This window comes from Coregonus clupeaformis, chromosome 14 (assembly GCF_020615455.1).
Source record: "Coregonus clupeaformis isolate EN_2021a chromosome 14, ASM2061545v1, whole genome shotgun sequence".
Taxonomy (NCBI): Eukaryota; Metazoa; Chordata; class Actinopteri; order Salmoniformes; family Salmonidae; genus Coregonus; species Coregonus clupeaformis.
This window is the reverse complement of record NC_059205.1, coordinates 27,360,695-27,386,767: the sequence shown is the minus strand read 5'-3', so window position 1 is coordinate 27,386,767 and position 26,073 is coordinate 27,360,695. Positions and strand designations below refer to the sequence as shown.

The following is a 26,073-nucleotide window of genomic DNA, read 5'->3' as shown; positions in this document are numbered from 1 at the left end:
CCACCTATTGATAGATGGGTTAAAAAAAAACAGACATTGAATATCCCTTTGAGCATGGTGAAGTTATTAATTACACTTTGTATGGTGTATCAATATACCCAGTCACTACAAAGATACAGGCATACTTCCAAACTCAGTTGATGAAAGAGATTAAAGAAACTGCTCAGGGATTTCACCATGAGGCCAATGGTGACAAGAGTTTAATGGCTGTGATAGGAGAAAACTGAGGATGGATCAACTTTGTAGTTACTCCACAATAACTTAATTGACAGAGTGAAAAGAAGGAAGCCTGTACAGAATACAAATATTCCAAAACATGCATCCTGTTTGCAACAAGGCACTAAATACTGCAAAAACAAAGTTGCAAAGCAATTAACATTTTGTCCTGAATACAAAGTGTTATGTTTGGGTCAAATCCAATACAACACATTACTGAGTGCCACTCTCCATATTTTCAAACATAGTGGTGGCTGCATGTCATGGGTATGCTTGTAATTGTTAAGGACTGTGGAGTTTTTCAGGCTAAAAAATAAACAGAATGGAGCTAAGCACAGGAAAATCCTATAGTAAAACCTGGTTCAGTCTGCTTTCCACCAGACACTGCAAGATGTATTCACCTTTCACCAGGACAATAACCTAAAACACAAGGCCAATTCTACACTGGAGTTGCTTACCAAGAAGACAGTGAATGTTCCTGACTGGCAGAGTTACAGTTTGGACTTAAATCTACTTGAAAAGCTAGGGCTAGACTTGAAAATGGTATGTCTAGCACTGATCAACAACCAATTTGACAGAGCTTGAAGAATTCTGAAAACAATAATGGGCTAATGTTGCACCATCCAGGTGTGGAAAGCTCTTAGAGACTTACCCAGAAAGACTCACAGCTATAATCGCTGCCAAAGATGCTTCTACGAAGTATTGACTCAGGGGTGTGAATACTTATGTAAATGAGATATTTCAGTAAGATTTTGGTGGGGGCTGAGGTGAGAGGTCCCTGTATGACATGGAAGTGAGGGTGGAGCGTGACCTCAGGGGCTGGAAGTTGGTGTCCCCTCCGCTGATTGCCGTGCTCCTGTGTGGTCCAGCGTTCATGTTAGATGAGGCCTCTGGCAGTAGCAGCACTCCCTGCGGTAGGGGGGGAGCCCCTGGGTCTCCAGGCCTGGGCAGTGTGGAAGAGACCTGGGATGAAGACACAGCCATGCTACCACCTCCCATGGATGACAACACCTCCTTCCCTTGGCTGGGGGCAGCGGGCAGGTTGAGGGAACTTAGGGTATCAGAGGTGGATGGGCTCCCCTCTCCGTGGTACGACATGGTGGATGCCAGGTTGGACTCATATGACAGTGTCCTGGAGAGGTCTTTATTGGCCCCGGATGTGTCCTGAGTTGGCAGGAAGCCCGAGGAGGAACTGGATGCCCCTGCTGTAGAGGGCCAATGGGAGATGGTCATGATAATGGTACTAAGACAGTGTTAGACCACTGAGCAAAGCCTATTAGCTCGGGGAGCTAACACACATCGTCAGGTCTCAGGCAAGATTACTTGTCACTCAAGTGTGGTTCACCGAACCCCCTCCATTAGATGTCACCAAAAAAAGAATAGGAAACAACACTTGAACACACACACACACACACAACGTACCTCTGAGAGCCTCTATCCTCTCGATCTTCACCTTCTGCACTTCATCAGTGATCTTGGTGATTATGAAGTTGAGCGTACGTCCTTGTTGGATGGACTCGACCAGGGCGTCCAGCCCCAGAGGGTGCTCAGCCAGGTAGTCCAGGAGCATGCCTGTTCTCTTGGTCTGCGTGCTCCTGCAGCTGATCTCCTCTGTGTCGTCCCGCGTCAGGATCTTACGCGAACGCAGGTAGTCAAACTGACGGTCGGCCCGGATCTTGTCACAGAGGTACGGCCGCAGCCTCGTTAGGACCTAGACAGAGAAGAGCAAGATGGAAACTGTGGGTGTGTTTTGTTGAAGGATGGGTTCTAGACCATCTGTATGTTATTTGGGCCATAATTAGTTGATATGTGTTTTATCAAGTGTGTGTGACCAGGGCACTGACTACTGATGGCTATACTATAACTGTACTGAAGGACAGGTAAACGTGTGGACAAAGAATGATTAGAGTAAGGACATGCCTTTGTTAATCATTAAGATTAAGGGGTTAGGTATAATACGCAAAGGAATAACTTTATTTACACTATACACACATATAGGCTACTGTGAAAATTACACTATACACACATATAGGCTACTGTGAAAATGGGGTAGCCAATAGAGGGTTCAGCATAAGTTGGTTACTTTCACTTCTTTATTATGCGCATTTCAACATTTAAAGATCCCATCTCTATAAGTTAATAACATTATGGTAAATAATTATTGTAAAACCGACTCCCTAACAGTTGAATTGACAGTCAGACAAATAAGCCACTTACTTCCTTTTTTATATCGGCCATGTCATCTTCTGTCAGGTGAGGAACATCCATCCTACCTATGGTGTCAAATTAAAGTCTTCCGGGTACTTCACGAGAATAAAAAGGCACACTAAAAATATTTAAACCAAAAGATAGGCTCCGGAACACGGATATTGTATTTTCCAGTGCGTAACTCGTCTAATATCCTATAGTCTAGTTATTTGCCGATACAAAACATAAGCTTCCAGAGCCTTGGTAAATATAAGTTCCTCATTAGTGAACCGCTGCCAATTATTACTTCCTGATTCCATGGATGAGTTTACGCAAGTCATGTATGGACAATTTAATGATGAGTGCTTTTCATTCAGTAGCGCTATACTAGTCGGCAACTATCGCATCACCACTGTTTATTCCATTGAGGGATAAACAGTATATTCCTGTGTTCAAATAATCTATTGTTATTCTCTGAATTCTACTTTTTTTTCCTTGACATGGTCAAATAACTGAAGCATAGCGTGGTAACTATTTTTCTAATTTGGCACACAGAAACTAGAACCTATGTTATGCTAGCCACAATAGAATTTGGGGAGAGCCGAGGCTACACAGACTCGCCTGCCCAAATTGTTGACGTATGTCGCACAGCTGAGAGTCGAGTGGAGACAAATCAAATGGGTTCAGTCAGTCGTCTTGATGAGCCCTTACCAGCTAGCTAGTTTATGCTGGCTAGCTATCAACAACAACAGCATGGCGTAGTTCACTTGTAAAAGAAAGTTATGTTTATGTCGATGGGCGAGGGAGAGATAACCAGTATTGGTCACCGTGACAGTCCAATTAGCTAACATAACGACAAACCGGTGTTAATAACCAATGTTATTGTGTTGTGTTGCAACCTGGTCTCAGTGCATTTTGTATTCTGTATGGAAATCGAGACAGGACATTTAGTTGATATGTTACGTTTCGTATGGTATATATGAATTTGTAGACATCACTCATTTCGTATGATATGTTACGAATGACAATTCGTATTATATGTTACGAATTTTCAAAATATACAATATCTTACGAATTTGCCAAACGTATGATATGTTACGAATTCTAACTAGATGGCTAACGTTAGCTAGCTTGCTAACGTTAGCTAGGCTAGGGGTTAAGGTTAGGAGTTAGGTTAAAGGATTGCGGTTAGGGTTAGCTAAAAGGGTTAACCTTTTCACACGTACCAACAAATGGGTGTGATCATTCTACAGTGGTCCCTGCAGCGTACGCTCAAACCCGCAATGCGAGCGCCAGCCAGAAAATGTGCCAGTTCACGCAAGACTGCACAAATGTCTGCATACTTGATCTGCGGAAACACTGGGGAGTGCTTGGGCTCTCCTCCAAGAAAGAAGTTTGTCCGGCTCAGTAAAGCATCAAACATAAATTGCCCGGAACACTGAAATGGGCTACTTTTATGTGAATCAATGAGGAGGCGGAACACTCCTCAATTCAAACTGTTAGAAAATACAAATTGTAAGAAAATAATTTGAAATTGACTAGTTAAAACATAGCCAATAGATAATTAGCAGGCAGCGCTTGTTAACTGTCCTGTTGCGTAAGATTCACACTTTGGAACAGTGAGTGCACTCTGACATTACGTGCATAAAACAACTCATGCTGGGACGACTGTTAGAGAGATTTGGAACTGACGTGTGAAAGGGTTAAGGTTAGGGGAAGGGTTAGCTATCATACTAAGTAGTTGCAAAGTAGCTAAAAAGGAGTAAGTAGTTGAAAAGTTTCTAATTAGCTAAAATTGTCTGTGATGAGATTCGAACACGCAACCTTTGGGTTGCTAGACGTTCGCGTTATACGCCACCCCTACCAACCACCATCTTTTAGTTTTTGCCTTAAGTAACATTCTGTCTTATGTAACCATACCAAATGTAAAATATCATACTAATGAGTTTCCTGGAGTTATCTTTAATATATTACGTCTAGTGTATGAGACCAGGCTGGTGTATTGGGTTGCTCACCATCAGCCAGGCTAGATGTTTCTAGCCACAACCAGGAACTAGCTGGGGAAGGCAATTCCTGGCAATGTAAATAGTTTGTATTTATGCTTGTTTGCATGTGACTATTCCTCTTTTTTTTGTTGATATTTGTTTGTCTGTAATAATAAATAAAATACAAATAATTTAAAAAAGGAGAAGGAAAAAAATTATAAAAAAAGAGGTTGGGGAAGGCTCATTAGCAGGACTGACTGAACCGAATCCATTCGTCCCCACTCAACTCTCGCTGCGCATAGCGTCTACCTGGAATTTGCGGTTTGCCTTCAAAATAAAAGTCCCTAATTGAAAATGATGCAAATGGATACAAATAGTGGAATCATGCCATATTTGGACTAGATCATGCTAAACAAGGTTGGAATGTTGTTATATAAATTCAACAAAACACAATTATTAGTTATTTTGAAAATCTGTTTAAATCGCACTGTGGATGTTTTAGACTTCAGAATTGCATTCACTGTACAGCCTTACCTATGGATTGTGGATCAATGAAATAAATGGAGTATCAGTCTACTCAGTGACACCTACAGAACACAACTGTGAAGAGTTTACACAAATATTAGCGTAGTAGTTCTTATTGCGGGACTTTGACTGTGGGAAATCACTTCCCCAGTCAGCTATTGTGCGTATTGACATTGATATTACTCCGTACAGCCTTACCTATGGATTGTGGATCAATGAAATGGGGTATCAGTCTACTCAATGACACCCACAGAACACAGCTGTGAAGAGATTACACATAAATTAGCATCATAGCTCATATTGCGGGACTCTGAAACCACTGTGAAATGGGCCACATTAAGCTTACCAGTCAATTTACTATGTGTATTGGACATTCACATTGCACTGTACAGCTTTACCTATGAATTGTGGATCAATGAAATCGGGTATCAGTCTTCTCAGTGACACCCACAGAACACAACGGTGAAGATTACACAAATATTAGATTCCACTATTTGTAGCCATTTGCATCACTTTTGATATGTGACTTTTAATTTTAAGACGAACAGCAAATTCCACTATTGTGGCTAATCTTTATTGTCGCTAGCTTCACATAGGTGAAACTAGAGGCCATGAGTAACTTGGTCAAAAAGAATGGCACCAATTGGCCTATAGGTGGCGCTGTTATAAGCGGTCTCACTTAAACCCTCATATCCACTGCCTCGTTTGAACTAGAGACTTGAAACTTTGTATGTAGGTGTCTTTCCTCATGCTGAACAAATTTGGCTCAAGAAGCCATAAGGTCTGTTAGGATAGATTTTCCTCCATCTTGGACATTTTTGAAAACCTTTGAAAAACGTCTTCTCATAAACCATTCCAAAAAACACCAATTCGGTATGTAGGCACATGGTACATCTCTTCAGGGGTGTAGGCATGGGTGGGCATAGGTGGACACAGGCCCACCCACTGGGGAGCCAGGCCCACCCAATCAGATTGAGCAAAAACTAAAAAATGATACATTATTATAAAAAAAATACTCAGTACATCAGTCTTTTAATGGTGTACTTATATATGCACGCATTCGAAATGTAATGAGTACTTTTGGGTGTCAGGGGAAATGTATGGAGTAAAAAGTACATTATTTTCTTTAGGAATGTAGTGAAGTAAAAGTAGTCAAAATATAAATAGTAATGTACAGATACCCCCAAAAACGACTTAAGTAGTACTTTAAAGTATTTTTACTTAAGTACTTTACACCACTGTGTAAACCTTATGTATATGTCCTTAGAAGCTGTGTGAATATAAAGTCACAGCAACCTTAGAAGGCTGCCCCAGACCAGTTGGTGGCATTATAGATATCATTGGCACCAGTGGCACCATAGGATACTGTAGGGCAGCCCACGAAGTGACTCTTCTTATTAACTGTATGCAAGAATGTCCTCTGTGTTGTCTAAGGAATTCAGAATTCTCTGAATTATCTCTCCAACCCCCATTGTGTCACCTCTGAGATGCAGAGGTTACATCATGTAGGTCTGATATCTGATTGGAGGTTAACTTTACAGTAATACTATTGATCAACAACTCAGATTTTGAATCCAAACAACTCAGATGCTTATAAAATGATCTTAGATTCATTGTTCTTTCTCTTTTTTGTTCCTGAACTGCTGTGGTGAGATAATCTCTCTCTGTTTCTTTCTTTCTCCACCCCATGGACTTTTGGGGCATGGCCTTTCAGGCTATGGTTTCTCTCTTTCTCTCTGATCATGCTTAGAATACTGCTTTGTTAATGTCGGTATTGCCATGTAACTTAAGCTTTATGCCTTGAATAGAAATCCATTCATTTTAGAAAGTAATTAAATAATGCTTGTATTTAAAATTCCATTCTCAGACATTTCTTGATTGCCTATTACTGTAACTCAATAGTGTTCTTGCATCTTGCTAAATCATCTTTATGGAGTCAGATGAACATTTTAATAGGCTAATTACTTAGTCTTATTATGAGTCGCATGTGAAGTATTTATAATATCATACAGTATATACAGTGGTGGAAAAAAGTATTTAGTCAGCCACCAATTGTGCAAGTTCTCCCACTTAAAAAGATGAGAGGCCTGTAATTTTCATCATAGGTACACGTCAACTATGACAGACAAAATTAGAAAAAAAATCCAGAAAATCACATTGTAGGATTTTTAATGAATTTATTTGCAAATTATGGTGGAAAATAAGTATTTGGTCAATAACAAAAGTTTCTCAATACTTTGTTATATACCCTTTGTTGGCAATGACACAGGTCAAACGTTTTCTGTAAGTCTTCACAAGGTTTTCACACACTGTTGCTGGTATTTTGGCCCATTCCTCCATGCAGATCTCCTCTAGAGCAGTGATGTTTTGTGGCTGTCGCTGGGCAACACAGACTTTCAACTCCCTCCAAAGATTTTCTATGGGGTTGAGATCTGGAGACTGGCTAGGCCACTCCAGGACCTTGAAATGCTTCTTACGAAGCCACTCCTTCATTGCCCGGGCGGTGTGTTTGGGATCATTGTCATGCTGAAAGACCCAGCCACGTTTCATCTTCAATGCCCTTGCTGATGGAAGGAGGTTTTCACTCAAAATCTCACGATACATGGCCCCATTCATTCTTTCCTTTACACGGATCAGTCGTCCTGGTCCCTTTGCAGAAAAACAGCCCCAAAGCATGATGTTTCCACCCCCATGCTTCACAGTAGGTATGGTGTTCTTTGGATGCAACTCAGCATTCTTTGTTCTCCAAACACGACGAGTTTAGTTTTTACTAAAAAGTTCTATTTTGGTTTCATCTGACCATATGACATTCTCCCAATCCTCTTCTGGATCATCCAAATGCACTCTAGCAAACTTCAGACGGGCCTGGACATGTACTGGCTTAAGCAGGGGGACACGTCTGGCACTGCAGGATTTGAGTCCCTGGCGGCGTAGTGTGTTACTGATGGTAGGCTTTGTTACTTTGGTCCCAGCTCTCTGCAGGTCATTCACTAGGTCCCCCCGTGAGGTGAGATCTTGCGTGGAGCCCCAGATCGAGGGAGATTATCAGTGGTCTTGTGTATGTCTTCCATTTCCTAATAATTGCTCCCACAGTTGATTTATTCAAACCAAGCTGCTTACCTATTGCAGATTCAGTCTTCCCAGCCTGGTGCAGGTCTACAATTTTGTTTCTGGTGTCCTTTGACAGCTCTGTGGTCTTGGCCATAGTGGAGTTTGGAGTGTGACTGTTTGAGGTTGTGGACAGGTGTCTTTTATACTGATAACAAGTTCAAACAGGTGCCATTAATACAGGTAACGAGTGGAGGACAGAGGAGCCTCTTAAAGAAGAAGTTACAGGTCTGTGAGAGCCAGAAATGTTGCTTGTTTGTAGGTGACCAAATACTTATTTTCCACCATAATTTGCAAATAAATTCATAAAAAATCCTACAATGTGATTTTCTGGATTTTTTTCTTCTCAATTTGTCTGTCATAGTTGACGTGTACCTATGATGAAAATTACAGGCCTCTCTCATCTTTTTAAGTGGGAGAACTTGCACAATTGGTGGCTGACTAAATACTTTTTTCCCCCACTGTACTGTATATACACATAAATATTACTGCCCACTACAATACTAGAGCAATAACTATTTATCAAGTGGACTTTGTCTCATGCAAATGAATGTTAGATTTAAATTATGCAGACGGACAATGTGAAATATCATGATTAGTATATCTGTATAATCACATATTGTTGGCCATATTGTAGAAACCGGAAGTCCTGCTGCTTGCGCAGTCAGCATATTACAGCTGTGAGAGTATATTGAAGTATTCTGGAACGCTAATGTGGACTGTACCAACTGAGATTTAAATCATTTACAAAAACACATTTTGACAAAATAAAGTCCCAGAATTCAAAGATGACTGTAACAAACCAATACACTAATGCTGAAAATATTTCACAAATCTTAACAGAAACATTAGTCAAATTGACCCCACAATTGGTATATAAACTTAGTACATTAAGTAATGACTTTAAGATTGATTACCTGCTGCATTCAAAGATAACCAACCTACAGCAGTGGACTAAACTTCACTAGCGTCATCCTTGTGATATTGAGAGATAAACATGGTAATGTTTTCACTGATTGCACATAAAGAAAGATACTGTAGTTCCTACATGATAGAGTGCTTGCTTTGTTATCCAAATGATTGTGTCCGTTCTGTCATCCTGTGAACCCCTTTCATTGCTACTTGTAGCTACATTTTCATTATCATGTTTTTTTAAGAAACATTTTCAAAATACAATATTATTTTATATGTAGGCTATGGGATGGGGCGATAACAGTAAGTCATAGGCTATCATTCTGAGCTACAGTTAACCGCCAAAATCATGGAAACACTTGAGTAAATGAGGGATACAAAGTATATTGAAAACAGTTAACATCTCAACATGCTTAGGGTCATGTATAAAAATGCTGGGCAGGCCATTATTTTGGCAACCATGGCTATGCCCCATAGGATGACAATGCCCCTATCTACAGGGCACGAGTGGTCACTGAATGGTTTAATGAGCATGAAAGCGATGTAAACCATGGTTGGTGTTTCCTTTATTTTGGCAGTTACCTGTATATACACTGAGTGTACAAAACATTAGGAACACCTGCTCTTTCCATGACATAGACTGACCAGGTGAATCCAGGTGAAAGCTATGATCCCTTATTGATGTCACTTGTTAAATCAGTGTAGATGAAGTGGAGGAGACAGATTTAAAGAAGGATTTTTAAGCCTTAAGACAATTGAGACATGGATTGTATGTGTGCCATTCAGAGGGTGAATGGGCAAGACAAAACATTTAATTGCTTTTGTATTTTTGTATTTTGTATTTATTAGGGATCCCCATTAGCTGCTGCCAAGACATATAAAACAGTACATCATATAACATTATAACACCACTACATATTTACAATACAAAATGTTTAATACCACCACACAACAATATCACAATGTGTGCGTATGCATGTGTCTGTACCTTTGTGTGTGTCTCTTCACAGTCCCTGTTGTTCCATAAGGTGTATTTTTACCTGTTTTTTAAATCTGATTCTACTGCTTGCATCAGTTACCTGATGTGGAATAGAGTTCCATGTAGTCATGGCTCTATGTAGTACTGTGCGCCTCCCATAGTCTGTTCTGGACTTGGGGACTGTGAAGAGACCTCTGGTGGCATCTCTTGTGGGGTATGCATGGGTGTCGGTACATTCAGCTTGTCAACACCTCTTACAAAAACAAGTAGTGATGAAGTCAATCTCTCTTCCACTTTGAGCCATGAGAATGCATGTCATTAATGTTAGCTCTCCGTGTACTTTTAAGGGCCAGCCGTGCTGCCCTGTTCTGAGCCAACTGTAATTTCTCCAAGTCCCTCTTTGTGGCACCTGACCACACTACTGAACAGTAGTCTAGGTGCGACAAAACTAGGGCCTGTAGGCCCTGCCTTGTTGATAGTGTTGTTAAGAAGGCAGAGCAGCGCTTTATTATGGACAGACTTCTCCCCATCTTAGCTACTGTTGGATCAATATGTTTTGACAATTACAGTTTACAATCCAGGGTTACTCCAAGCAGTTTAGTCAACTCAACTTGCTCAATTTCCACATTATTCATTAAGAGATGTAGTTGAGGTTTAGGGTTTAGTGAATGATTTGTCCCAAATACAATGCTTTTAGTTTTGGAAATATTTAGAACTAACTTATTCCTTGCTACCCATTCCGAAACTAACTGCAGCGCTTTGTTAAGTGTTGCAGTTATTTCAGTTGCTGTAGTAGCTGACGTGTATAGTGTTGAGTCATCCGCATACATAGACACACTGGCTTTACTCAAGTCGTTAGTAAAGATGGAAAAAATAAGGGGCCTAGACAGCTGCCCTGGGGAATTCCTGATTCTACCTGGAATATGTTTGAGAAGCTTCCATTAAAGAACACCCTCTGTGCTCTGTTAGACAAGTAACTCTTTATCCACAATATAGCAGGGGGTGTAAAGCCATAACACATACGTTTTTCCAGCAGCAGACTATGATCGATAATGTCAAAAGCTGCACTGAAGTCTAACAAGACAGCCCCCACAATAATCTTATCATCAATTTCTCTCAGCCAATCATCAGTCATTTGTGTAAGTGCTCTGCTTGTTGAGTGTCTTTCCCTATAAGCGTGCTGAAAGTCTGTCAGTTTCTTTACTGTGAAATAGCATTGTATCTGGTCAAACACAATATTTTCCAGAAGTTTACTAGGGGTTGGTAACAGGCTGATTGGTCGGCTATTTGAGCCAGTAAAGGGGGCTTTACTATTCTTGGGTAGCGGAATTACTTTTGCTTCCCTCAAGGCCTAAGGGCACACACATTCTAGTAGGCTTAGATTGAAGATATGGCAAATAGGAGTGGCAATATCGTCCGCTATTATCCTAAGTTATCGTCCGCTATTATCGCTATTATCAGTAAGTTTCCATCCAGATTGTCAGACCTCAGTGGCTTGTCATTGTTGATAGACAACAATAATTTTTTCACCTCTTCCAAACTGACTTTACGTCTTCAAAAGTACAATTCTTGTCTTTCATAATTTGGTCAGATATACAGTGGGGGAAAAAGTATTTAGTCAGCCACCAATTGTGCAAGTTCTCCCACTTAAAAAGATGAGAGAGGCCTGTAATTTTCATCATAGGTACACGTCAACTATGACAGACAAATTGAGGAGAAAAAAAATCCAGAAAATCACATTGTAGGATTTTTAATGAATTTATTTGCAAATTATGGTGGAAAATAAGTATTTGGTCACCTACAAACAAGCAAGATTTCTGGCTCTCACAGACCTGTAACTTCTTCTTTAAGAGGCTCCTCTGTCCTCCACTCGTTACCTGCATTAATGGCACCTGTTTGAACTTGTTATCAGTATAAAATACACCTGTCCACAACCTCAAACAGTCACACTCCAAACTCCACTATGGCCAAGACCAAAGAGCTGTCAAAGGACACCAGAAACAAAATTGTAGACCTGCACCAGGCTGGGAAGACTGAATCTGCGATAGGTAAGCAGCTTGGTTTGAAGAAATCAACTGTGGGAGCAATTATTAGGAAATGGAAGACATACAAGACCACTGATAATCTCCCTCGATCTGGGGCTCCACGCAAGATCTCACCCCGTGGGGTCAAAATGATCACAAGAACGGTGAGAAAAAATCCTAGAACCACACGGGGGGACCTAGTGAATGACCTGCAGAGAGCTGGGACCAAAGTACCAAAGCCTACCATCAGTAACACACTACGCCGCCAGGGACTCAAATCCTGCAGTGCCAGACGTGTCCCCCTGCTTAAGCCAGTACATGTCCAGGCCCGTCTGAAGTTTGCTAGAGTGCATTTGGATGATCCAGAAGAGGATTGGGAGAATGTCATATGGTCAGATGAAACCAAAATAGAACTTTTTGGTAAAAACTCAACTCGTCGTGTTTGGAGAACAAAGAATGCTGAGTTCCATCCAAAGAACACCATACCTACTGTGAAGCATGGGGGTGGAAACATCATGCTTTGGGGCTGTTTTTCTGCAAAGGGACCAGGACGACTGATCCGTGTAAAGGAAAGAATGAATGGGGCCATGTATCGTGAGATTTTGAGTGAAAACCTCCTTCCATCAGCAAGGGCATTGAAGATGAAACGTGGCTGGGTCTTTCAGCATGACAATGATCCCAAACACACCGCCCGGGCAATGAAGGAGTGGCTTCGTAAGAAGCATTTCAAGGTCCTGGAGTGGCCTAGCCAGTCTCCAGATCTCAACCCCATAGAAAATCTTTGGAGGGAGTTGAAAGTCTGTGTTGCCCAGCGACAGCCCCAAAACATCACTGCTCTAGAGGAGATCTGCATGGAGGAATGAGCCAAAATACCAGCAACAGTGTGTGAAAACCTTGTGAAGACTTACAGAAAACGTCTGACCTGTGTCATTGCCAACAAAGGGTATACAACAAAGTATTGAGAAACTTTTGTTATTGACCAAATACTTATTTTCCACCATAATTTGCAAATAAATTCATTAAAAATCCTACAATGTGATTTTCTGAATTTTTTTTCTCTTTTTGTCTGTCATAGTTGACGTGTACCTATGATGAAAATTACAGGCCTCTCTCATCTTTTTAAGTGGGAGAACTTGCACAATTGGTGGCTGACTAAATACTTTTTTTTCCCCACTGTACTTGGATGTGTAGTGTCAGCGTTTGTTGCTGGCATGTCATACCTAAGTTTGCTTATCTTGCCAATGAAGAAGTCATTAAAGTAGTTGGCAATATCAGTGGGTTTTGTGATGAATGAGCCATCTGATTCAATGAATGATGGAGCCGAGTTTTCCTTTTTTCCCAAAATTTCATTTAAGGTGCTCCAAAGCTTTTTACTATCGTTCTTTATATCATTTATTTTTGTTTCATAGTATAGTTTATTTAGTTTAGTCACATGATTTCTTAATTTGCAGTATGTTTGCCAATCAGTTGGGCTGCCAGACTTATTTGCCGTACCTTTTGCCTCATCCCTCTCAACCATACACTTTTTCAATTCCTCATCAATCGAAGGGGATTTAACCGTTTTTACAGTCATTTTCTTCATGGGTGCATGCTTATTAGTAACTGGAATAAGCAATTTCATAAATGTGTCAAGTGCAGCGTCTGGTTGCTCCTCATTACACACCACAGACCAGCAAATATTATTTACATCATCAACATATGAATCACTACAAAAGGACATCCAGCCAACTTGACACAACTGTGGGAAGCATTGGAGTCAACATGGGCCAGCATCCCTGTGGAACGCTTTCGACACCTTGTAGGGTACATGCCCCGACGAATTGAGTCTGTTTTGAGGGGAAAAGGGAGTGCAACTCAATATTAGGAAGGTGTTCCTAATGTTTTGTACACTCAGTGTATATTAGTACCGGTATCTTTATTGTAGAGTAGTCTGCTGCACCTTGATATGACCAGGCAATATTGTAGTCATCACGTCACCATTATACTTCTACTTATGTAATGCATAATCATGTGTAATACATGCATAATTAATTAAGTCTTAGTAAATGTGTACTTCATAAATAATAATACTATATTTACTCTTGTTGGGTTCAGTTGCTGAGAGGGTGTCTGCCTTTATAACTGTTGATGTAGTTATGATGACACATGGTGCCTGAGGTCTAATATCAAAAAGGCTGCTTTACACGTTATGAGGAGATTATACATTTTCTGAGGCTATTCTAGGGCTATGAGAACACATCTAGGCTGGGTATATATCTAATTTGCCTTGGCAACCTGAAAACACATGCCATATTGAATAAGCAGTCATGTAGAAGAGATAATTTGTGTTCAAGTATCCATTACAGTACATAACAAAAAAGTGATATAATTGTTTACCTGGTACAGCCCTGACCAGGTTAAAGTAAGCCAACAAGAGCAAGTATTGGCAGAGGACAGTGGAGTTTCCTCTACTCTTATTGCCAGGTTAACCGCTTTGCATGAGAAGGCAAACATAACATTCCAGAAGTCAAAAATAAATTCCAAAGGGGTACAACTTGTGCCTTTTCAGTTGCCATCTCCCTTTAATCATGATATTACAGGACTCCTTTGAAGACTGATTGCTTCCCTGAAGTTATTGTTGTTATGCTAGTTGTCTCATACTGTGCCCTGAAATGTACAAATTGCGTTGTTTAGAAGGAGTGCAAGGGCGAATTGAGTTATTGCACACACGCACTTCACAGAGTAGGCGTTCCCTAATGGCAAATACATGCTAGAACGCGCCAATAGACTCACGCTAGCTCGTGCTTGGCTCTGCCCAGCTCCTTGCTTGTTCTGTACACTAGGATTAATTTGCTCCCATTGGAAACAACAGGCCAGGGTCTATCTTGGGTTAGTTATACAAATCTTTGGTTGAGCCATTCCTATAGCGGAAATTAATGGGGAAAGAATAGGGGTTTGGGATAAACGCTGTAAATAAGGTCTGAGGTTAACACAGGCTTAGGAGAACTTATACAATTTGTTCTATGAGATAATATCAGTCAGTTAACATGACCTTTATGAATTATGAAGCCTTTATATGCTTTGTGTTTTTTTATTATTACATAAATGCTTCAAAATTCACAAAAAGTGAGGTTAGCTGATAAAGATTATCTCATAGAACAAAATGTATAAGATCTCCTAAGCCTGTGTTTACCAGAGACCTTATTTTTGGCGTTTATAGAAAAGCCCTACAAAAACTCAATTAATTTTCCCATAGGCTTTGCCCAATGAACCTACAAAAGTTAGTGCCTACAAAAGGACGCCATTACTATTGATCTCTATTGCTTCAAGGAGGCCTATAGATATTCTACAATTAAATAATTAAACCATTTAAATAATTAAACATGTGAGAGGTTATTTTCCTGCCACCACTCCGCCAGGGCCCTCTCCTCCCTGTAGTCTGTCTTGTCATTGTTGGTAATCGTGTCCACGCAGTCATGGGTGAACAGGGAGTACAGGAGGGGGCTGAGCACGCATCCTTGTGGGGCCCCTGTGCTGATGATCAACGTAGTGGAGGTGTTGTTGCCTACCTTCACCACCTGGGGGTGGCCCGTCAGGAAGTCCAGGACCCAGTTGCACAGGGCGGGGTTCAGACCCAGGGCCCCAAGCTTAATGATGTGCTTGCTGGGTACTATGGTGTTGAAGGCTGAGCTGTAGTCTATGAACATAGGTATTCCTCTTGTCCAGATGGGAGAGGGCAGTGTGCAGTGCGGTGGCGATTGCGTCATCCGTGGCTCTATTGCAGTGGGTCTAGGTTGTCGGGTAAGGTGGAGGTGATATGATCCTTAACTAGCTTCTCAAAGCACTTCATGATGACAGAAGTGAGTGCTACGGGGCGATAGTCATTTATACTGAATACAAATATAAACGCAACATGCAACAATTCCAATGATTATATTGACTTACAGTTCATATAAGGAAATCAGTCAATTGAAATAAATGCATTAGGCCCTAATCTATGGATTTCGCATGACAGGGCAGAGGCACAGCGGGTGCCTATACCCACCCAGGCCCAGCCAAAATGACTTTATTACAGACAGAAATACTCCTCAGTTTCATCAGCTGTCCGAGTGGCTGGTCTCAGACGATCCCGCAGGTGAAGAAGCCGGATGTGGAGGTCCTGAGCTGGCATTGTTACACGTGGTCTGCGGTTTAGAGGCCGGTTGGACGTACTACCAAATTCTCTAATACGACGTTGGAGGCGGCTGATGGTAGAGAAAATAACATTAAATTCACTCGCAACAGCTCTGGTGGACATTTCTGCAGTCAGCATGCCAATTGCACGCTCCTTCAAAACTTTAGACATCTGTGGCATTGTGGTGTGTGACAAAACTGCACATTTTAGAGTGGCCTTTTATTGTCCCCAGCACAAGGTGCACCTGTGTAATGATCATGCTGTTTAATCAGCTTATTGATATGCCACACCTGTCAGGTGGATGGATTATCTTGACAAAGGAGAAATGCTCTCTAACAGGGATGTAAATACATTTGTGCACAAAAGTTGAGAGAAATAAGCTATTTGTGCATACAGAAAATGTCTGCTCATGAAACATGGGACCAACACGTTGCGTTTATATTTTTGTTCAATATAGTTCAGTTACCTTCGCTTTCTTGGGTACAGGAACAATGGTGGATATCTTGAAGCAAGTGGGGACAGAAGACTGGGATAGGGATTGATTGAATATGTCCGTAAACACTCCAGAAAGCCGGTCTGCGCATTCTCTGAGAACGCGGCTAGGGTTTAACTCAGGTCGGCCTCTGAGAACGAGAGCTCACAGTCCTCAGAAGTTGCTGTTGCCCATGTCGGCGGCACTGTGTTTTCCTCGAAGCGGGCGAAGTAGGTCTTTAGCTTGTCTAGTAGCAAGACGTCGGTGTCTCCGACGTGTCTGGTTTTCCCTTTGTAATCCGTTATTATCTGGAGTCCCTGCCACATACTTCTCGTGTCTGAGCCGTTGAATTGCAAATCTTTGTCTCTGTACTGACATTTTGCCTGTTTGATTGCCGTACGGAGGGCATAACTGGACTGTTTGTACTCAACCATATTCCCAGAAGTGGGGCTATGTAGGAAAAAGTTATACTCAAAACCCCAAAGTCAGCTATTTTCTTGGACAGAGCTTTGTGACGCATGCTCCTCAAATATTAGGTCTGCTGTTCAGCTGTTGACCTGGATTTGACTCGACTGACCCATATGAACTCTCAAGTTAGACAAGGACTAAATGAAAAGGTATGCCAGTCTGTTTAGCTATTCACACAAGTCATCCTGAAGTAAAGGACAGGAATGAAGGGTGGAAAGTATTTTTCCACCTCATAATTGCTGTTGTTCTTTGATGTGGGTATAAGGGTATATTTCCAAAGGCACCTGCCAGGTTAATCCTGAATGGAATGTTCCTTCAGGCATTCCTCAAGCACATTCTGGAATCTCTTTAGTCTTCTCTCAATCCGGACTAACTCATTCTGGCTGAACAAAGAATTCCAGGAGGGGTCAAACATTCCAAACTCTCTTAGCCAAAGTACTACTCTTGATTAGAAAGACATTTGGGTTAGACATACACTACTGGTCAAACGTTTTAGAACACCTACTCATTCAAGGATTTTTCTTGATTTTTACTATTTTCTACATTGTACAATAATAGTGAAGACATCAAAACTATGAAATAACACATATGGAATCATGTAGTAACGTCTTGAAGGAGTTCCCACATATGCTGAGCACTTGTTGGCTGCTTTTCTTTCACTCTGCGGTCCGACTCATCCCAAACCATCTCAATTTGGTTGAGGTCTGGGGATTGTGGAGGCCAGGTCATCTGATGCAGCACTCCATCACTCTCCTTCTTGGTAAAATAGCCCTTACACAGCCTGGAGGTGTGTTGGGTCATTGTCCTGTTGAAAAACAAATGATAGTCCCACTAAGCCCAAACCAGATGGGATGGCGTATAGCTGCAGAATGCTGTGGTAGCCATGCTGGTTAAGTGTGCCTTGAATTCGAAATAAATCACAGACAGTGTCACCAGCAAAGCACCCCTACACCATAACACCTCCTCCTCCATGCTTTACCGTGGGAAATACACATGCGGAGATCATCCGTCCCCCCACACCGCGTCTCACAAAGACACAGCGGCTGGAACCAAAAATCTCAAATTTGAACTCCAGACCAAAGGACAAATTTCCACCGGTCTAATGTCCATTGCTCATGTTTCTTGGCCCAAGCAAGTCTCTTCTTATTATTGGTGTCCTTTAGTAGTGGTTTCTTTGCAGCAATTCGACCATGAAGGCCTGATTCACACAGTCTCCTCTGAACAGTTGATGTTGAGATGTGTCTGTTACTTGATGTTTTTTGCGACTGCACTTTAAGAAACATTAAAAGTTCTTGAAATTTTCCGTATTTACTGACCTTCATGTCTTAAAGTAATAATGGACTTTTGTTTCTCTTTGCTTATTTGAGCTGTTCTTGACATAATATGGACTTGGTCTTTTACCAAATAGGGCTATCTTCTGTATACCCCCCTACCTTGTCATAACACATCTGATTGGCTCAAACGCATTAAGAAGGAAATAAATTCCACAAATTAACTTTTAAGAAGGCACACCTGTTAATTGAAATGCATTCCAGGTGCCTACCTCATGAAGCTGGTTGAGAGAACCTCAAGAGTGTGCAAAGCTTTTATCAAGGCAAAGGGTGGCTATTTGAAGAATCTCAAATTTAAAATATATTTTGATTTGTTTAACACTTTTTTTGATTACTACATGATTCCATATGTGTTATTTCATAGTTTTGATGTCTTCACTATTGTTCTACAATGTAGAAAATAGTACAAATAAAGAAAAACCCTTGAAAAACTTTTGACTCGTAGTGTACATTTATTTATCCATCCACACCCAGATGGGTGACTGAAAGGCATTTCAAATATGACTGGTAATAATAATAATATTAATAATAATAATAATAATAATAATGACTTGATTTTTATAGCTCTTTTCAATACAAATAAAAATAATAAAATAATAAATAAATAACAAGTACTAACAAAGAAAAAGACAGGAGGAAGGAGAATGAAAAAAGATACAGTGGGGAAAAAAAGTATTTAGTCAGCCACCAATTGTGCAAGTTCTCCCACTTAAAAAGATGAGAGAGGCCTGTAATTTTCATCATAGGTACACGTCAACTATGACAGACAAAATGAGAATTATTTTTCCAGAAAATCACATTGTAGGATTTTTTATGAATTTATTTGCAAATTATGGTGGAAAATAAGTATTTGGTCAATAACAAGTTTCTCAATACTTTTTTATATACCCTTTGTTGGCAATGACACAGGTCAAACGTTTTCTGTAAGTCTTCACAAGGTTTTCACACACTGTTGCTGGTTTTTTGGCCCATTCCTCCATGCAGATCTCCTCTAGAACAGTGATGTTTTGGGGCTGTCGCTGGGCAACACAGACTTTCAACTCCCTCCAAAGATTTTCTATGGGGTTGAGATCTGGAGACTGGCTAGGCCACTCCAGGACCTTGAAATGCTTCTTACGAAGCTACTCCTTCGTTGCCCGGGCGGTGTGTTTGGGATCATTGTCATGCTGAAAGACCCAGCCACGTTTCATCTTCAATGCCCTTGCTGATGGAAGGAGGTTTTCACTCAAAATCTCACGATACATGGCCCCATTCATTCTTTCCTTTACACGGATCAGTCGTCCTGGTCCCTTTGCAGAAAAACAGCCCCAAAGCATGATGTTTCCACCCCCATGCTTCACAGTAGGTATGGTGTTCTTTGGATGCAACTCAGCATTCTTTGTCCTCCAAACACGACGAGTTGAGTTTTTACCAAAAAGTTCTATTTTGGTTTCATCTGACCATATGACATTCTCCCAATCCTCTTCTGGATCATCCAAATGCACTCTAGCAAACTTCAGACGGGCCTGGACATGTACTGGCTTAAGCAGGGGGACACGTCTGGCACTGCAGGATTTGAGTCCCTGGCGGCGTAGTGTGTTACTGATGGTAGGCTTTGTTACTTTGGTCCCAGCTCTCTGCAGGTCATTCACTAGGTCCCCCCGTGTGGTTCTGGGATTTTTGCTCACCGTTCTTGTGATTATTTTGACCCCACGGGGTGAGATCTTGCGTGGAGCCCCAGATCGAGGGAGATTATCAGTGGTCTTGTATGTCTTCCATTTCCTAATAATTGCTCCCACAGTTGATTTCTTCAAACCAAGCTGCTTACCTATTGCAGATTCAGTCTTTCCAGCCTGGTGCAGGTCTACAATTTTGTTTCTGGTGTCCTTTGACAGCTCTTTGGTCTTGGCCATAGTGGAGTTTGGAGTGTGACTGTTTGAGGTTGTGGACAGGTGTCTTTTATACTGATAACAAGTTCAAACAGGTGCCATTAATACAGGTAATGAGTGGAGGACAGAGGAGCCTCTTAAAGAAGAAGTTACAGGTCTGTGAGAGCCAGAAATCTTGCTTGTTTGTAGGTGACCAAATACTTATTTTCCACCATAATTTGCAAATAAATTCATAAAAAATCCTACAATGTGATCTTCTGGAAAAAAAATTCTCATTTTGTCTGTCATAGTTGACGTGTACCTATGATGAAAATTACAGGCCTCTCTCATCTTTTTAAGTGGGAGAACTTGCACAATTGGTGGCTGACTAAATACTTTTTTTTCCCCACTGTAGCTAATTAAAATCATACATTGAAATCATACATTAAAAGCATCTTTATAAAAGTGTGTATTCAGCAGGGATTTAAAATGAGGTACTGAATCTGCAAGCCTGATCTCCTCTGGCAGACAATTCGAAAGTCTAGGGGCCCTAATGGCAAATGCCTGGTCTCCTTTCATTTTCAACTTTGGAATGGTCAACAGTGCCCTGCCAGAGGATCTCAGGCTGCGTCCTGGCTTGTAGGGAGATAAAATATCTGAGATATAGGATGGGGCTAAACCAGGCCTTAACCGTGATTAATAACATTTAAAAATATATTCTAAAAGTGACTGGTAGCCAGTGTAGAGAAGCTAAAATAGGTGTGATATGGTTACATTTTCTGGTGCCAAGCTGGAGCATTTTGAACTAACTGTAGACGATGGAGTGATTTATGACTGAGACATAAACAAAGAGTTACAGTAATATAGGGGTGAGGAAATAAAAGCGTGTATAACTTTCTCTAAGATCAGTGATTGAAATAAAATACTTGACTTTAGCAATATTTATTGAATGATAAAAGCAGGACTGGGCAACCTTCTTTACATGCAGCTCAAGGTTTAGGTCAGGGTCAAAGAAGTCACCAAGGGTTCTGGCCATAGGCTTTACATTGGTGGACAAATGACCAAGGTTATTCACAATCTGGGTTCTAGCAATGTGGGGGCCAAATAAAACATCCTCTGATTTCTTATAATTGAGCTGGAGAAAATTGTCCGACATCCATCATTTGATGTCAGCAAGACACTTGTTAAGGCTAGCTACGCTAGCTTGGTCACTGAGTCTGATCGGTAAATAAAGCTGTGTGTCATCCGCATAGCAGTGAAACTGAATGTTATGCTTGCGGATGATGTCACTAAGGGGAAGCATGTACAGGGAAAAAAGGATGGGGCCCAGAATTGACCCCTGAGGGACACCATAGTGAATAGGTGCTGGGGACGATACTGAACCACCCATGCTCACTGAGAAACATCAGCCACATGAATATGACCTGAACCAGTCAAGGGCAATGCCGGAGATTCCCAACCACCTCTCCAGCCGGTCAACAAGGATATTATGATCAATAGTATCAAACGCGACACTGAGATCCAAAAGAACTAGGATAGAGCATTCACCGGCATCAGCAGCCAACAGAAGGTTATTACTGTCTTTTAATAAAGCAGTTTCATACTGTGAAGTTTGCAGAAGCCTGACTGGAATTTTTCAAATATGTTGTTTATATTCAAATAAGCCACAAATTGCTTGAAAACAAGTTTAGAGATAATGCCTTCAGAAGTATTCATACCCCTTGACTTATACCACATTTTGTTATGTTGCAGCAAGGTGAGACTCTGGCAGACAGTTTATTCTTGGTTTTAACTGGTGCCACTGAGTCTAAAGTAGCCTAACATATGTCATTGAAACTGTTCAGCAAATCATCGGTGTGATGACAAAGAACAAGATCATCAGTAGAGGATAAAAAAGCCTTTGTAAATGTTCTAGCAGTTGTGGAGTTAATAATGCGAGAGCGAGTGGTGACAGACATTTTTAGGAGGAGGAGAAAGCATTTTAATAGTTCTAAGCCCTTAGATCGCAATATCTACTAAGCTAACATATGGAATAGATTTAAGATGGTCATAAAATGTATCCTTTAGCCATTTGATTTTCAATTTTAGGACCCCATAGGTATAAAAAACAAAACATACTTGAAGAAACATTGAATTTGGCCTTTACTGCAATAGCCCATAGAAATGCATTGAATAACACATACATAAATGGCAAAACAGAAAGTCAAAAAATAAATAATCAGGAACAAGATTTTGAACTGTCTGTCCTATATCTGAGAGACAAGAAAAACGTAGTATAATTTTTCTTTCTAATAAAGTACAGCCCGGTACTGAAGCTTGTGTGCGTCGTATAGCAGAACAATCGACACCTTCGTGCTCGTCAGCGTCTCCCCTGTCGATATTGGTATCATATGGTTCAGTCTGGACGGTCAGTTTTGTGAGAAGACCTCTTCAAAATGAGGACGTTCAAGACAGAGAGTTCAGACGACTGCCATAAAGCTTATGCATGGTCCCGTGTAGCTCAGTTGGTAGAGCATGGCGTTTGCAACGCCAGGGTTGTGGGTTCGTTTCCCACAGGGATTATGCACTCGCTAACTGTAAATCGCTCTGGATAAAAGCGTCTGCTAAATGACTAAAATGTAAAATGTAATAGAGCCAAACAACCGTGAGTGTCTCCCCTTTCGATATTGATGACATATTAGTTTGTTGGTCACACGGTTTAGGTTTTACAGACAATTTCGTGACGATTTTCTTGTCCGGATCCTCTCATGTGTAGAAAGCGACAGCTTTCACAAGTTATGGAATAGGCGCAGACTTTATATCGGCGGAAATAGCAGATTAAGCTGCAGCCACTACAGTAAGTCTCTAGCATAAACACACAGGTGTGTCAATCGACTCTATTTAAAAAATATATATATTTTACTGAGATGGTCATAGACACACACATCAATAGTTTACAAGTTATCAATATTCAGACCATAGGACAGCACGAGATCAAGAGTATGGCCTTTGTTGTGTGTAAGCCATGTGGCATGTAGCATAAAGTTAAAGGACTCTAACAGGTTAAGAAACTCCCCAACAAGTGCATTATTTGGATAACACACATTGTTTCGATCTCCAAGAATAATAACCCTGTCATATTTAGCGTAACCAAAGACAGCAGGTCAGAGAATTCTGCAATGAACAAACTATTAGGTTTAGGAGGCCGGAACACTAAAATATACAAAGTGGGCTGTTTCTTGTTCAAGCAAAAGGCTCTCAAACTAGGAAAATTTGACACAACACAGGGCTACATACAGTTGAAGTCGGAAGTTTACATACACCTTAGCCAAATACATTTAAACTCAGTTTTTCACAATTCCTGACATTTAATCCTAGTAAAACATTTCCTGTATTAGGTCAGTTAGGATCACCACTTTATTTTAAGAATGTGAAATGTCAGAATAATAGTAGAGAGAATGATTTATTTCAGCTTTTATTTCTTTCATCACATTCCCAGTGGGTCAGAAGTTTACATACACTCAATTAGTATTTGGTAGCATTGCCTTTAAATTGTTTAACTTGGGTCAAACGTTTCGGGTAGCCTTCCACAAGCTTCCCACAATAAGTTGGGTGAATTTTGGCCCATTCCTCCTGACAGAGCTGGTGTAACTGAGTCAGGTTTGTAGGCCTCCTTGCTTGCACACACTTTTTCAGTTCTGCCCACACATTTTCTATAGGATTGAGGTCAGGGCTTTGTGATGGCCACTCCAATACCTTGACTTTGTTGTCCTTAAGCCATTTTGCCACAACTTTGGAAGTATGCTTGGGGTCATTGTCCATTTGGAAGGCCCATTTGCGACCTAGCTTTAACTTCCTGACTGATGTCTTGAGATGTTGCTTCAATATATCCACATAATTTTGCTTCCTCATGATGCCATCTATTTTGTGAAGTGCACCACTCCCTCCTGCAGCAAAGAACCCCCACAGCATGATGCTGCCACACCCGTGCTTCACGGTTGGGATGATGTTCTTCGGCTTGTAAGCAACCCCCTTTTTCCTCCAAACATAACGATGGTCATTATGGCCAAACAATTTGTTATGTGAATTATTTAACAAACTATTTTAGTGTCTCTGTGCGTCTCCCAAAAGGTTGTAAGTCTTTTGGGATTTAAGTAACGCCCAGAGTCCCGGTCTGCATGGTCAGAGATATTTATTCATTGAGAATTCTGCCATCACAATTTCAGAGTCCATCTTTTATACTCATACGTCATACAAAAAGAAATCCCTTCCCTCTGTAGGCGGGCTGTAGTTTTCCACTCTAAAACTGCTCTACTGACCTTCAGTTCACACACACACACATATACACACATGCATACACACATACATACACACACACACACACATATCCTACTCCCTGCTTTACTCAGTTATTGCCGTTCTCACAATATTCTGCACCATGTTTTCATAACAGTTTCTCCCCTCCCTAAATTGGGAGGCCTCTTTATCTTAGTTTCTCAGTTGTCTTTGTTGTCTGGCCTGACTCTTACTCACATTGCTAAATAGTGGCTCAATGCCATAGCCTTTACTGGTCCTACACTCACACATTATACACAGTTTCAGGGTGTAATAATTAGTCATTAATAATTAATCTATCAATTCCACCCTTTGACTAAATATTACACACATACAAAATATATGTTGTTATAGAAATGAATCACACTCATTGAAGTATATAAGTTGGTTTGCATATTAAAACATTACAGGTTCATCAGGGTTACCCCATGATTAAAAGCATAACGTTACTTTTTAGCAATGGTAACTAGTACATCATACTTAAAACGAGACTTTAATACACAAAAGATCATTACAATAACTTTTAAACTAGAGATTTATAGTTCTAGGAAAACATCCAGTCTCAAATTATCTGGATCGTCGTCGTCCTCCACCAAGCCTGGTAGGTCATATCCTTCAGTCGGAGTCCGGGGATTGGGCCGTATCTCACCATCTGTTGGGAAACCGCCTTGCTCACCAACCCTCAGACACAGGGAATAAGACAACATCCACAAAGAACAAGTATACCCATAGAAGCTATAACTTCACCCAGAATAGTTACAACAATAGTTTTCCATTTACCAAATATGTTATCAAACTAACCGTTTAGGGAGCTATCAATACCAGAGTTCTCAGCCAGTTCGTTCGCCAGCGTGGTGAGTCCCTGAAGCGCTTTGGTCACGGACCCGTCCGGTGCTGTATTGTTTGGGGATGAATCCCCACCCTCGCCCTGAGAACATGTCAGATGCCAGAGGCCAACCCATTGCTTTACCTTCTATCGAACTCACACAGGGATGATCAGACAGGGTAAGGGAATCTTCGTTAAGGAGCCAACCCCCGAGCCCTAGTGGTGATCGGATCTTTCTCCTAACTCTGTGTTTGTTCGTCAGGTGTAGCTGGTTTTACCTTTTTACAGTGTGTGACATGCACCCAGATGGATCTCTCAGCTATTCTGCTGGCAAAGGCAGTACTTGGTAGGGCCCTTCCCGCCAGGCCTGCTTCAGTCTCCTGGTTAGATAGAGTGGGTCACCTTCTCCTTTAATTCACCTGTGGGGGCACAAAACCTCTGACATACAGGTGTGGTTAATAAACGACCTTCTCACGTGTTCTGCTAGGGTGCTCTCTAGTTCTATGTCTGCCTGTCTGGTCCTGCCAACTGTGGCATTCTGTAAGGTCTTCCAAACACTTTCTCAAAGGGGGGATAACCCATCTTTATCTGGGGTTACTCTAAATTTCTTCCCTTCACTCCGTGATAACTCTATAAAATCCATTTCCAATTGCTGGAAAGGGTACTTAGCCGGAGGATACTCACCCTGAGGTGCCCTTTGTCTGCCCTGGTGATTATTTTGAGCAC

At 41.1% G+C, this 26,073-nt stretch overlaps 1 protein-coding gene across 1 annotated transcript; it reads right to left on the bottom strand.

Moving 5' to 3' along the window:
• Positions 1 to 536: 536 nt before the first annotated feature.
• LOC121581545 (B-cell lymphoma/leukemia 10) lies at positions 537 to 3,178 on the bottom strand. The gene is made up of 3 exons (XM_041897040.2): positions 2,434 to 3,178; positions 1,639 to 1,927; positions 537 to 1,421 (listed from the first exon to the last, which is right to left on the bottom strand). Exons 1-3 carry the CDS (start codon positions 2,482 to 2,484, stop codon positions 958 to 960), a joined length of 804 nt encoding a protein of 267 aa, XP_041752974.1. The 5' UTR covers positions 2,485 to 3,178; the 3' UTR covers positions 537 to 957.
• Between the last annotated feature and the right edge of the window lie 22,895 nt (positions 3,179 to 26,073).

Bases quoted from the DNA above. Each gene is read 5' to 3' on its own strand.
- LOC121581545 (XM_041897040.2), bottom strand. From the start codon at position 2,484: ATGGATGTTCCTCACCTGACAGAAGATGACATGGCCGATATAAAAAAG. The intron at 1,928-2,433 runs GTAAGTGGCTTA...TTCTCTGTCTAG, and splicing joins TGGCCGATATAAAAAAGGAA to GTCCTAACGAGGCTGCGGCC. The intron at 1,422-1,638 runs GTACGTTGTGTG...GGCCCTCTACAG, and splicing joins GAGGATAGAGGCTCTCAGAG to CAGGGGCATCCAGTTCCTCC.